General features: G+C 40.9%; 1 protein-coding gene across 2 annotated transcripts in view; it reads right to left on the bottom strand.

The window, feature by feature from the left end:
* Positions 1–14,714, bottom strand: part of sh3gl2a (SH3 domain containing GRB2 like 2a, endophilin A1) — a 45,244-nt gene extending 30,530 nt beyond the window's left edge. The window contains exon 1 of one of the 2 annotated variants that reach the window (XM_034686986.1): positions 14,381–14,714. In XM_034686986.1, the coding sequence (XP_034542877.1) occupies positions 14,381–14,425 (45 nt within the window). In that variant the 5' untranslated portion in view covers positions 14,426–14,714. The remainder of the gene's footprint in view (positions 1–14,380) is intronic. The other variant, XM_034686985.1, reaches the window with a different exon arrangement.

Here is a 14,714-nt window from a genome sequence, read left to right on the forward strand (position 1 = left end):
CAATACTTGCATAACATACACCAACACAAGTATTGTTATAAAGATATCATGATCTAAACAACACAAGAAATGGGATCAGGATAAAGTCAGAGCACAGAATGTAAATGTTGTGATACCATCCCTGCACCATGAGGCAAATCAACATGGTGTCAGGATCTACAGGGTGTTCACAAACTGAGCCCATTATATGTGAGACCAAGGAGACACACAACAACACACTCCACTGAGGTCCCTGAACTCAACACCTTGTCCCACACAAGCTTTTCATACCACACCAGACTGCAGCAGAACAAATGCGGGCCAGCATGAAAGAAGATTCATTACGAGTGTCGATGAAGATAAATGTCTTTTACTTCTAACTTCGGGCTCAACCATTCAGCAGCGACAGCACAATAATGAATCCAGCAAGAAACAAGCAGCCCAGCTTTTACACAGAAATCAATAAAGCACAAAAAAACAACACAACCGCAGACTTTCAATTACACAGTACCAATATCTACCAAAGTAAACACTAATATTAATACATCCAGAGGACAGCGCGAGCCATTAACAAAGGAGAGGAATGGCATCCGGTATGTTTGGTATTGATGTCTGCTTTCAAACAGCAGTCTGATTAGATTAGATTTTTTTTTATATCTGTAAAGAAGGTCAGTCAGGAGAAGACAGAAAAACAGGAAATATAAATACACAGAATTCAGAAGGCTGACCCTTTACAAGGACAGATGCTCACTGAAAAAGATGCCATTATCACAAATATAAAAGTAAATAATTAAAGATTAATACCTGTAAGGTATAATTCACAAAAGTGAATGTCAATATCTTGAAAAAAGACTCATTCTCTCAAATGTGCTCTTTTTAAGCTTTCCTTTGACAAATATGATGGTAAACTGAATATCTTGAAGTCCTAAAGTCCTAGTTAGAGAAAAGAAAAAGAAGAACTAAGGCTTCAACTTGCAAGCTATTAAATTATAACATCATATAAAATGTATTTTTTCGATACTAAACAAATCCATAAACTGCAAAAAAAACAGGTAGATATTTTTTTTTTAAATCAAATAACTTTTGGTAAATATTTACAAAAGATTAGAGGATTAAAACACCAAGCACAGATAATGTTCAACACATTATGGGATTTACTAAATGAACACCTTCTCTGTCATGAAGACCTGAACATCAGTGTAATGAAGTAATTGTCAGCATTAATTGTTGCGACACAGCAGCACTAAGATTGCTATTGAAAGCAAGAAACAGGTCAGCATGTACCAGAGTGTCTCCAGAGGAAGGTGTGAAGTCAGAGCTTGACATAACAAGGACTGAGCACCATAACACTGAAATGAAAGCAGGACTTCTGAGAGGACTGCTGTATTATACTCCATTGGTCTCATATACACGAAAAAAGCTCAGATTCTACTGAGTGTATTATCCTCATAGCCAGTCAAAATAACTCATTACACTTAGTATAAGGCACATTTACCTGACAGGCCCAGGTAAACACTCTATTTCAAGATATTACAAATTATTAATTAAATGTTTATAAACTGTTTATTACCCTGCCTTCTCAATAATGTTCTAACCAGCTACATACTCCATTCAGATTGGTCCAAAGCTCATTACAATGGTAATGATTCTCAACATAAAGAACAATGCCAGGGACAACCTGATCACAAACGTCACATCAAATCAAACTGTGTAAAGGAGTTCAGGTACATTTCACCTCTGCCTGTTGACACTGTGGCAATCCAGGCAACAGCAGCAGAACTGTTGAGTGCTTCTCTAAGTTGTCACTACAAAATGACTTAAACATAAGCAGTAAGGATAAAAGCAATTTAAAAGTTCAGGCATTTGCCTCATTTCTGTTTAAATGTATAGAGCGTAGAAATGAGAATATTTGAGATATTTAGTGATCAGATTCTGGATTGAAAATCTCCCTTGCTCACTCCTCTCATCGGTTAAGTGAAGGGGGGCCTATGAGGACAAGAATCTTCTGTGAGGCATGATAAGTATGATCCTCAATTTGTCCTTTTTTTAATCAATACAACCAGTCTTCTCTTCCTTGTCTTCCAGCCAGTGCAGTTAGTGGGACCACTCACTAAATTCAAAAACGCCTAATGCGATCAGTTTGTCTGTCCTGTGCTACTGTAGAAACAAGTGTAAGATGGTGGCCTCCGTGCAATGAGATCTGCTATGTAGATACATAGATATAAATCTACGTAGATGTAAAAGACTTAATCTAAGTTAATAAAAACAAAAGGGTTACTGTAATCAAATGATGATACACAAACAAACTTGTGAACATCATATTCCGTTTCCTCCAAGTCTGTCCAACTATAGATGCCACTAAATACTACACAGTCCACCTGTAAAGGTGTGTCAACAGCAAAGCTCTGAGAGGAAGGAGAACTGGATGAGGAAAGATGTCATGTTCACCTTGTCCAATGTAACCTTGAATGGAAATGTTCAGTTTGTTGTTGATTTGTACTGAAGGAGTCTGTTGCCATGGAAGCATCTCATGCAGTGGAGTCAGATTTTTTTGGCAGTATAAATAAATAGTTTTGTAAATAATTTCAAAAACTTGTGATCATTTTTTGTGTCAGCTTCTTCAGTTGACAGCCGGTTGATAAGTGTGATAATGCATAGTGTGCAGGCGGTTATGCAAATCAGAATCACGACAGGGTGAGCAGGACTCAGCTGTAAATATTTTTCTATGAAGTCAGACACTCAAGCTTACAAAAAAAATAAATCTCATTAATTGATTATGTATTTAGATTCCTACTCTTCTGGGATTTTCTTTCTACAATAACCCCCTTTTTTTTGCAGAGTCCTTTGCAAATGAATAAACAACAACTGTCCACACAGAGCAGTTTACCGATACACTCTTAACACCTGCTCACACTACTGAAAGTACACACACACTTCATGCAGACATACTGAAGCCTGTCTACCTTCACGTTCTAATTAAAACATCTTTCATTTGCATTTAATTTGACTATAATCCACAGTTCAGTCTGTTTGTCATATTTTGTCTGAACAGCAGGGAAATAATGTTGTTTACACCTAAGCCTGTGGCTTCTTTTTACAAGCCCAGCAGATGATGAGGAAGCTTGTTTACACAAAGCAGCAGTGTGATTAAATAACTCATTACTCACCTGCACTGTAAGCCTGCAACACGAGGCCAATTACAACACACTATGTGATGAGATTTGTCATAATTTATGGTTATATGTGATACGAATTTATCATATCTCATAATCATTTCAACTTTAAACCACTTCAAAGAAAGAGGACATGGTTAGATGAGTTCAAAAATCATAGACCAGCACTGAAATTCCCAGAAGGCATCAACTAAAAACACTGCTCTATTAAAAAAAAAGAGGAAAGGTCATGAGTCTGTCACCCTGTCACATGGTACATTTTGTTGGTGTGGTGGGGGCACATGCGGCACGTTTCACAGATAATCTCTGCTGCTTTCTGATTCTGAGTCACACACAGCTTCAGTATGATGCAAAGTCACTGTGCTCTGATTAATCTGAGTATAATCCCCCACAAACCAGTCAGACTCAGATTGGCAGTGGGCGGGAGGATGATGTGTGCATTGTGTGTCCATGGCTACACTGCCTTTTTTTTTAGATTCATACAAGCACACTCACAAAAAAAAAAAAAACATACTAAACTCCGCCTAAGAGCTGCTGGGCAAAAAATCATGTAAACACAATGAATCACATTTCTCCCGTCCCTCATTACTGTCCCTTCATCAGCTAAATTAGGCATCAGACTGAGGACACGATGCTGCAGCTGCCTGAAAGCAAAGCCCCCACTCCTCTTTTGTGCCTGACATCCTCCTCTTCTCTCCTCCTAACTCCATCACTTCCTCCTCTCATCACTTCCTGCTCTCTGCCACACTTTATCTTCTCTTGCTTGCATCTCATCCTCCATATTTTCCCTGTCTGGTTACTGTCCATATGTCCCCTTTACTTTTTCTGGCAAATGACTAAATGTATCTGCTACACTACAGAGAACATAGTGTACCCTGAGGTGTCATTCTATTGAGCTGCATACTTTGCATCATAATAGTGAAATACCTCTACAGAAGGCGACTGTGGCACATTTCTAGAAGACCAGAGGATGAATTATTGAGGTTTGTTCAAGCAGTCATGGTCCCAGGAGGATGAAGCCTGCTGACTTGCCTCTGGTGTCATCAGCGTGAATTATTTCAATAACTACTGGATGAACTTATATATGATCATTTGAAGGTATCTTTATAAAACTTACACAGCCTTCTTGTTAAGTGCCATTTTGAATATTTTTGTCTATTGATCAGAAACGTTAATCTAATGAATCTCTAGTAAGCTTCAACTGTATGTTATGTTTTCACTGCTACTTTGAACTGAATAAAATGTAATTAAACAGCAAAAACAACAAGCAGCTACACAACTAGAAACCAAGAATATACCGCCATGCTAGTTACACTATGAGCAGAGTCAGAGCAGGATGGAGCTCTGGGTGGACCTTCACTCCAATGTTTTTAACAGCTGCTCTGCACTGCATGTACAATCCTTCTGATGGTGCTTTCCACTGATTCACAAAACTACAAACGTCAACATTACGGTTGTTGTAGAGGGACATTCAGGAGACCATTAAAGTAAGCAGAGAGCAAGAATGTCTTCTGATTTTTACTGCAATCCATTCCATGATTATAAGGATGTTTAAGTCTTCGACCATCATTTGCATCAGTAGAGCTATAAATTTAGCCTAAAATAACAGTTTTTTTTCCTTTTTTCATCTGTCCTGCTCATTTCTGTTATCTTTGCTTTCCAAGTACTGCAAAACACACAAGTTAATATGACTATTTTTACTGCTTGCACCATCGTTTCACAAGTCAAAAATAAAATCCTGCACCACCAGATTGACAGTGACTGAGGAAGGATTCCCTATTTAAATATTGTCTTCCTAACTGGCCAACACATGACTTTTTTTCTTTCTTATCAATGCTGCATTTCTGTAACATATCTTATTTGAAAAGATGACTCACCTAGTTGGCCTGCTTCATGACCCCTGCCCAGACCGTGACCTTTGACCCTTTGAGCAGAAGCACCTTACATAGCTGTTTTTACCTTCACATAAAGCCTCTGAGAATGTAAAAACGTCCATATCTGCAAATGATGTTTCCTTGCCTTCATTTTATTCACAACACGTCAGCAGATATAGTAAATGTCAATTACCAACACAATGAATGGGTTTGTACTTTGTAGGAGACTGACTGCGGACTTCTGGGTAATAGATTTTGCTAATAATGATATGACCTGAATGTCCCTGAAGGAATGTGAGTGTGGAGGTGGTTCAATTTAGCCTTATCACTGTTCGCAGATATTTGTAAGCATGAAGGTACATAGCTATAATCATTGCAAGGATTGCGACACATAAACCGTGCGATCATCATATAAACCAAAACGTAATAGTTTTATATTATAGTGCAATACAACCAAACTTTCAGCAAGTCCTATCATTGGTAAATAACCTTAAAAGCATAGTCACTGATATCCATTTCCTCCATTCATTCTTTTGGAGAGGACAAACCTTCAACCTGAATCTGATAAGAGGTTCAGAGAATTTCCCCTCTTCTAGCACCGAGCCATCAGCAGCCTCTCCTGCAGTGTTTGAACCCCAGAATATGTAATACAGCAGTCCTGAATAAAACATCAAGCATGGCCTGAATACTGATGCTGAGAGAGAGGCAGGATGAGAAGTAAGGGAGAGGAAAACACGAGAGAGAAACCCAGGGCTAACGGCGACAAACAGCAGCTCTCACAGACAAAAAGAAAAACCTTTCAGCAGCTGTTGATGTTTCCCTCGACCAAATCTTTCTTCTTTGACAGATTTAAAACAATTTAACTCAGATTTCTTCTAGTTGAGGACATTTAATGAGTTAACCTCACCAGTGCTCTTATTTAAAATGTGCCGACAGGCCGAGCTAAGAATAGGCCGGTTCAGGGCTCTGTCTGTCTGTCTGTCTGTCTGTCATTAACCTCCAGAACGAAGCTGACGTCACAACAAAGACAGTTCTCAGCCCTCTGGTGTCTGCGTGTGCTCTCCTGTCAAAAGCCATGCAGCTGACAGGTCATTCAGTAGAATAAGAGTACAACCTCTTGTCTTTCATTCTTTTTGTGAATTGATGGAGATTTTCAGCACGTCAAATCTGTTATGACTTTTTTTCTCTCTTCTGGTTCCATTAAACTGGGTTCTTTCTTAGAGTTCTGATGTACAATAGTTAACAAAAACAACTTTTTTTGACCCACTGAAGACTTTCAAAGCTTTTACACTTCCGACAAAGTCAGATGTCTGCATGCTGAAAAGAGCTAAAGGGGTAGTTAGAGACAATTAACTTCATCATTGTGAACAGGGACGGGTTGCAAGATCAATGGTGGCGATGTTGCACTCATTTGATAGTGTTGTGGTTTTTTATTGCCTACAAGAATTTCTATTTCTAGATATTGTATTTACACTTCCAGAATAAAAACGTACGAACTTATGAAGTTATTGTTAGCACAAAATTTGTATTATATACTTTTTTTTTTTGCCAAAAATGATGATGATCTAAGATCCTTTTGTTTTTTTGTCGAAGGAACAATTAAGGGTGATGCTGCCTTCAAGGTTTGCCTACACACACATCCCCTCTCATACCCTCCCTTATGTAACGTGCAGTTATGATATCTAGAGTATCTGTGTGGTATCAGGGGAAACTACTATGAATGTGTACAAGCTGAGGAGATTGAGCTGACGTTTACAGCACTTGTGAAAAAATATGTCTGAGGACTGGTGAATGACTTCCCTGTTTGAAATCTCAAGGAGGGGTTCAGCCTTCAGAAGCTGGGATCAAATATATCAGACAGAAATACTGTTTGCACTTGTCAAAAGGCTAAGAGAGATTTCTTCCTGTTTAGCACAAGCACAGGACAACTGAGGGAAAAATCTCCTGATGGAAGTGCTCTGCTGTACTAAGTGAAATCTTTTTCTGAGCCACAGGCAAGCGGCAAGCAAAAAGGGAAGTAATACAGCAGGAGCAGTGTAATGGAAGAGGAATAAATAAAGATGAAAGGATGAGAGGTTTAATGCTGCAGGTACTGCTGGATGTGATCCAGTGCAGCATCACTTTTGCTGCAATGCTGATCCACACTGGGCCAAAACTGGACGCACTGGGTTGGCTGGTCCAGATTTCAGGTCTCAAGGGACGAGTTAGAAAATGACACCGCCCACTGGCTTCTCTGACTCATGGGAAAATAACCCACATGACACAACACATCTTAGTTTATACTCAGCCTTTTAGAGTGAAGACCCTACTGGGCGATTCTGCACTTAAATTCAAAACTGATACCAGGTTTCAGTTCTAAAGCCGAAGGTGTTGTTCACCATACAGTGTGACGTGAAGCAGAGAGTGAGAGTGAGAGCAATGACAAGTTTAGCTTATCAGATTATGTACAAGGACCATAAACAACGTAGCTGCTGAGCCAGAATTAGCAACAAAGCTAATTTACATGTGTGGTCCCTCGGCAGGAAGATCTAGGAACATACAGTTCAAACTGTTAAAAAAAGACTGAATTCAAACCCCTAAACACAATGCAAACTTCACAAAGAAAGACAGCAATATTCAGATACACTGATATTGCATTATCATATTAAGTTTAAGTTGGTCATAATTTCTCCATGAGTCTGCAGGACAGAAAATCCTGCAGATCAACTGTTCTCACTCTCTCTTGTGCGATTTGGCTGAGTCCTTCCTCACCGTCGGTATCTCTTGGCTGAATTCTCTCTTTATCTCTCTGCCATCCCCTACCTGCTCAAGGCTGATTACTTTCCTCTCCTCTCCCCTCTTTCTTGTCTTTTCTTATCTCACTATGCTCGCTCCCCTCTCTTTGTCCCTCCCGACCCATCTGTTATCTCCCAGCTGGATCTGTTTTACGCTGCACTGCAGTAGCCCCAGCGAGGATCCAGGCTGGATGAGTCACCCACTCACAATCTGCTGCCCTAAAGCCCCTGCAGGCATTAGCCACATCCACGGACCCCTCTGCTGCTCACGGGGACACATGCATGTATAGATAGGCACGCTCACATACACGCCTACACAGTGCATACCCCTTTTTGTGGGGGGGGGGGGGGAGAGCAGTGTTTCTGCAAACATACACAGAGAATTAGATCTACATGAACCAAGAAAATAGTCCTTAACACTTAAATATTTGCCTTTAGGCTTGGGAAGATGGTTTCTGGTTGACAAATTGTACAGCTACACACACAATGAGAATATGACATGTGTAATACTGTTATTAGTATTCATCACACACACACCGGGAAACCTCCAGCAGAACAACCGCTGACTACAAAATAAAGGATTACTGCTCTGCTATCCTATCCTGTAAGAAATCCAGACTTCTTTTTAAAACAGCGTTTTAATTCTACAACACTGCAGATACTCAGACACATGTGGATTCCAACAGCCACACAGATTCAAGGTTGATTACTTCTGCACTTAAATCGTCAGGTATTTTTTTCTTTATATGGTACACGTATGATATAACAGATCCTGCTTGCCTGTACAGATGTTCTTCAGAGGAGTCCGGCTTCCCTCCAGTAACATGTTAAAACCACAGGAGATCTTTCCTAACACACCATGCTGACCATGAGACTGTACAACCTGCAGGTACAGTCCTGCTACATTTCAAAGATTTGCACAGGTCATTTTTTTTTTCATTTTGTTTAATGAGGACATTATTATAAACCAGTGGAACTGTCATCTCTTATCATAACTGTGATTAGATTTAATATTTCAGCATCATAATGGATTTGTTGTAGTTGGGTGAACTGGGGGATTCTACAGTATAAAGTCCATGTAGTGTTGATCTGATGTCATGTGTATAGGTATATGACGCTATAGATGTAGATTTACCAAACAATACTGAGTCTCAAAGCACATGTTATCTTTTCAGTAAGACAGTGTTTTGTAATAGCAGCAGCTGAACATTTTGTTTGGCATCTACACTCCCACCTCATCATTCTTTACAGATTTATTTTTACATGCAGAATTTGAACAGTGATGAGATAGTATCTTTTAACTCCTAGCTGCAGTCTGCAGGTGGATGCTGAGGAAGTGTCGCAGCTGAAAGTTTGGATACAGCATTGGTACGGGACAGCAACGCATTGACAGAGCAGAGGGGGAGACTAGAAATCTGTTAGCTTTAATAGACCATCATGTTAGGAGGATACCTTTGTCACATGACTGAGAGAATGATGCATGTCAGTGAAAAATCAGTGCAGTGAGTTGTCTGCTGGACTATCTCACATGCACCATTTTATAAAAAAAGAAATACAGATAAATAAATAGTCTTTTTAAAGTGGATTTATTAGGGCCTGAGTAAGACAATGGGGTCTTCAGTATTTTTGATTCAAAGGGAAAGTAACTGTACATTTTATAGCTATGATTTAACCACCATTAGCTAACTTGGTGTTGTATTTAAAAACCTGAGAAAAAGGAAAGAAAAACAAGCTTCACACTTAACTGTCCTTTACACAGTGTGATTGCAAACATGTGAGCTAACTTGTTATTCCTTTTCTGACACTGGCAAGAAGCAAAGCAACCCTTTTCATCTGGAAAAGCTTCAAGCTCAAGCACCCCAAGAGAATTTTCTTTTCTTGTTTTCCTCCCTCCCTTTTACCGTGGCACAATTTCTCAAGCTTTCCCGCCATGCTCTCTGTCTCTGCGCGCTCTCTCCTGCAGTTTCTATTTAATGATCTTATTTTTGTCTTCCTGCTCGCAGCACAGACTCACTGCACAGAGATAAACACTGCTATTTTCACTGGGGGTATAATCAAAAAATATCAAAAGCAGGACTATCAGGCTATAAGCAGATGCATCATGCAGTTTACTCTTTATCCAGTCGAATAGATAGAACAATCCCTCCAAATGAACACTGCACCACATTAGCATGTTCACACCCCTGCATGCACACATGTAAGCTACAGACTCTCACACACACGACTCTCCATGGGAACAGAGCCATCATGGAAGTAGCATCTGCTCTAAGCATGACTCATTTGACTGTGAGATGGGGTGGACTTGTGACATCTCAAGTGGTGAACCTTCACCTTCACAAACATATAAGACAGTTACATTGTACTATAGCTTTATGTAAACCTTATATAAATACAATGTGTCACTTATGCTAATTTTGACACCTCATTCCAATAAACAAGCTATCCCAAGAAATTCAAATCTACTACAGTGTGTACAACAATGCACCATTTTGTAACACGATCCAGTCTGAATGTGGGTGATGGAGTGATGGATTCCTTTAAAAAAAAAAGTCCTTTAAATGTAATCTCCTATTGTACCAGCTGGTTTTTACCCTTCATGCATTGTGCCTCCATTCTCTTTAAAAAGACCCCTGTTATTTATGCACCACTCTGGGCCCTGATGTCCTTGGGTGAGAAAGAGAGAGGGGGAGAGAGGGGGAGAGACCTTCCATCTGAGAAAAGTGTAAACGTGGTCGTGTGAAATAAATTACTCGGTGATGTATGTGAGAAGGTGAAACTGAGGTTATGTGTGTGTGTGTGTGTGTGTGTGTGTGTGTGTGTGTGTGTGTGTGTGTGTGTGTGTGTGTGTGTGTGTGCGTGTGCGCATGTGCGTGTGTGCGCGTGTGTGTGTGTGTGTGTGTGGGTAAATCCCATAAAAATCCTGTGACTTCATGGCTTTCTGCTTTTTATGAGCGTCTTCCCTCTGAGAGTGCATAAAGTCTGTAATGACGAACTGCTGCAAGCCTCTGTGCACAGGAATGAGGAGTCTCAAAAAGCACATGCTGTACATGTAACTGAAGAGACAAAGATGTACAGCTAATTAGCAACACAAGGCTGTATGGGCAATGCAGTAATTTAGGATGTGCATCTGTTCAAATGTACGTTTACTGAAGCAGGTGGATGCTATTGCAGCTTATTTTCTTTATGGAGATGTTTTGGTATATTTTGAGATTGTTTTTCTTCACAGAAATAAAGCCAAAGACACAGCATCCTCCTTACTATGAGACAATGTCAATTATTTCATTAACTTTATATTCATTTTGATTTTTGAGAATTTTGCATTTAGTTTAAAATCTTTGGTGATAGTTATTAGGGCAATTTTGCAAATAAGTAAGCTTTACTGCTCCAAGATAAAACTGGATTTTCAAATGGTTCTGAATCAATTTCATCACCTTGAAGTGTTGTGAATTTACAGCTTTGGGAGGCAACTCAGGAGAAAATAGCAATAGTGAGCTCAATTTAGAAAGAATCCTGTCATAATAATGTCAAAGCCTCTCTCCCCAGAACAATCACCTTGCTAGTTCCTCCTCATTACTCATGTTTGGCGAGTCCACACAAATGTGTAAGAGAAGCAAAGTGCATTGCTGTCAGCTCCATTGAAACTGCCTTTTTCTGTCATTCTTGTGCCACAAGCTTGCTAACTGTAGCTGGTGGACAACTCCAATCATGTGCATTAAGTGCTCAGACAGAGAGCAAGCATGTAGGCAGGAAGGCAGATGAGCAAACGGGACCAAATGTAATGATTGGACAGTTGTTACAGGCCTCTCAAATCTATTTATACTGTGCTCCCCTCCCCCCCATCTGACCATTTGAGTTATTGATTGCTGTCAGGATGATTAGACAGTTTCAACGAATGCAACAACAAAAAAAGCATTTAAAATGAAATGCATTCCCTAGCTTTATGCCTACTGGATTATCTAAAAGTAGCTGCACTGTCTGGTTATTTTCCCATGAACCTTTTCATCAGACTTTTTTACAAAAAATGTACATGATCCTACTATTTTGGGACTGCTCAGTAAAATGTGAACAGCATGTTGTTGTTTTTTTAATCAATACCATCCACTGCTCGCTTCACAGGGAGAAAGAGACACTCGACGCTGTCCAACAGTAACAATATCCCCCTACTAGCACTACCCAACACAGCCAGGCTGACTGTTTCCAATCCTCACACTAAATTGAACCACCATACCGTAGCTCATATTGACTGTAAAGACAAGAAAGTGCCACTAACATCCTCATACGGCTCAAGAAAGCTCATCAGTCATTTTGCTTCAAAAAATTCAAACTGCTCCATAAATTCTGATATTTAACTATGTTCTGTCAAACTGTTATCTGATACTCTATATTCCCTTTATCCCTGTGACCCCCTCTTCACATGGTGGGCTGTAGGGTACTGCTGCAGTCTACTTAGAGGATGTGTATTTAAGCAGCCAGATTGCTGTGGGTCTGGGCCTGGATTACAGGGCTGTGGCATCGGACCAGAGGGGTTGTAAGGAGCCTTCTGCCACTGAGAGTCTGGGGAAGAGGACACAGTGTGCGTGTATGAGTGTTTGTGCATGTGTGTGTGTGTGTGTGTACTTTGGAGGTTTGGGGGTTGTAAAGCAGAGGAACAGACGGCAGGAGACCACAGAGACAGCTAAGTCTGAGCTTGGAGCTGACTGAATCACAACGGGAATATAACTGAGTAATGAAGACAGTGATGTGTAAAAATCTACAAATTCAGAAGAAACAATTGCAAATTTGCATACGCAGCCACACCTCTTAATGCATACACTCTTGGAGACATAACTATACGCATATTTACAGATATAAATGCTCTAAGGCAGCATTGCCACACACTAACACCCAGATGCATGTTCTATCTATGAGGAGAGACAGGGCTCTGCTAATGAGTGACAATAGACTCATCACACAGAATTAACACAATCTGTGCAGCCATCTAATGCCCCGAGTGTGCTGCTGTCTCCTTCCAATGAGATCAGATGAGCTGCTGATTAAAACTGAGGAGTGTGTTAACACTAGAACAGGCATGTTCTCAATTATTCTTTCTTTGTATTTAATCTTCAAACACAATGAAACTCCAAATCATCTGCAAAAAAGTGCAAAGGAACTAAACCACATCCTGTATGATCAACAAAGGCTTTTAAGTGTCAGTTTGACATTTACAATAGAATAGATTAACTAAAAATACAACATCATTTGAATCACCGTATCCAACCCAAGATTATAGCTGTTTAAATCAACTCCTGTCCTCACAATTCAGGTCTAACGTGCAATTAAGAAGGTTGTATATCTGCAGGGCCTGACCTTCAACACACACTATCATCAGAGTCACAATTAAGCCATCACCTCCTCCTATTCAATTGCACATAAAGATGAGGAATGATGCAAACTGGGAGCTGTAACCCAGGCCATTTGGGGACTGGGTGAAGTGGAGAACAAGTAAGCTATGGAAAGAGGAATGTGTGTCTGCATGTGTGTGACTCAGCCAGGCTTGGGGTGTCCTGCTGTGGCCTGGAGCTTCCTGTCAGTGTCTCTCTTAATCACCCCGAGGAACGGACAACCTCCCTCACAGATAGCACCAAAAGTAAAAGTCACTTAAGGCCCTGGAGTCAGTGGCTGCTGCAGCTAGGGGACATATCTGCCCATCAAGATCCCATGTGGGACCTTGTGTGACCCTGGGCCAACCCTGCGAGAGTGAGTGATGGTAAAAAAAAAAAAAAAAATCTCCAGCCAGAACTCTTGGGTGTGAAACAACAAAGATATTGAGATGGCTGGGAGGGGTTGAGGAAGCCATTGAATAACCTTGAACTGAGTGTGTCCTATGTGTGGGGCCTTTATCTTTTAACTACAGATGATTCAGCATTAGAGAAGGAGGGAAGCCATGATTTATTTCATTACTGGTGTCCCGCAATAGGCGATAAATGCGTTTAGAGGGCGCGGAGGTCATGGCGTGCCGCTGCTGGCAGGAGCGGATTTCCGCCAAGTCGCACTTAACGATTGCATAACACCTCGCGCGTCGGAGTTCCACTGTTATTGGCTGAAAGAAAAACTGTTTCTAGCCACCATCCTTCCTTCAGGACAACAACTTGCGCATTACTAGTGCGCGCAGTTGCCATGAATTGCGGTTTCATACGCGGAATGTCATCTGAAGGGTATACCGAGAGGATCTGACGTCCCCGGCATCACTATCATCACTATGAGCGCTGCGTCGTGCCTTAGCAGACACATGACATGAATAATTATCGTGTATCTCCCCGTCATGCATCAAATAATCATATTAAATTACAACCCAGGCAGCAACGTTTAACATGACTAATACACGACTCTGTTGGTGCAATGCTGCAGCACGCCAGTCACTACAGAGGCGCACATTTCAGCACCAGGACAGCAACGAAGACGAGATTTAGAGGTATAAGACAGAGCATAAGATCAATGGTCTCCTACATATGAACCGACCCAATCTACACTCAAAATTTCTTCAACAACGTGACAAAACATGACGCTCTCCTGGGGTTTGGTGTGCGTAACCTCTTCTTACCTGAGTGGCTTTGTGGAATTGCTTCTTGAGCCCCGCTACAGACATGGTCGCTACACGGTGGTCCTAGCTCTGGATATGAACTGATGCTGCAGGTGTGGGAAAGAGGAGGATAAATTTCGTTTCCTAGTTGTATCTGGTGATAGTCGTGCAGCCGTGGCTAACCCCTGTCTACGTTAGTCTTCAGCAGAGGGATCTCCTGAGAGGAAAGGGCTGACTAAAGCCGCGATCAGGCTATTGGATGTCAGAGCCACATGTCTAAAACGGCGCTGACGTCGGAGCCAGCTCCTTTTAAAGCGGCCGCCTCCGCACCAAGACTAGACCCAGTACTCTAAAT

The sequence above is a fragment of the Notolabrus celidotus genome, chromosome 7, assembly GCF_009762535.1.
Source record: "Notolabrus celidotus isolate fNotCel1 chromosome 7, fNotCel1.pri, whole genome shotgun sequence".
NCBI classification, from domain to species: domain Eukaryota; kingdom Metazoa; phylum Chordata; class Actinopteri; order Labriformes; family Labridae; genus Notolabrus; species Notolabrus celidotus.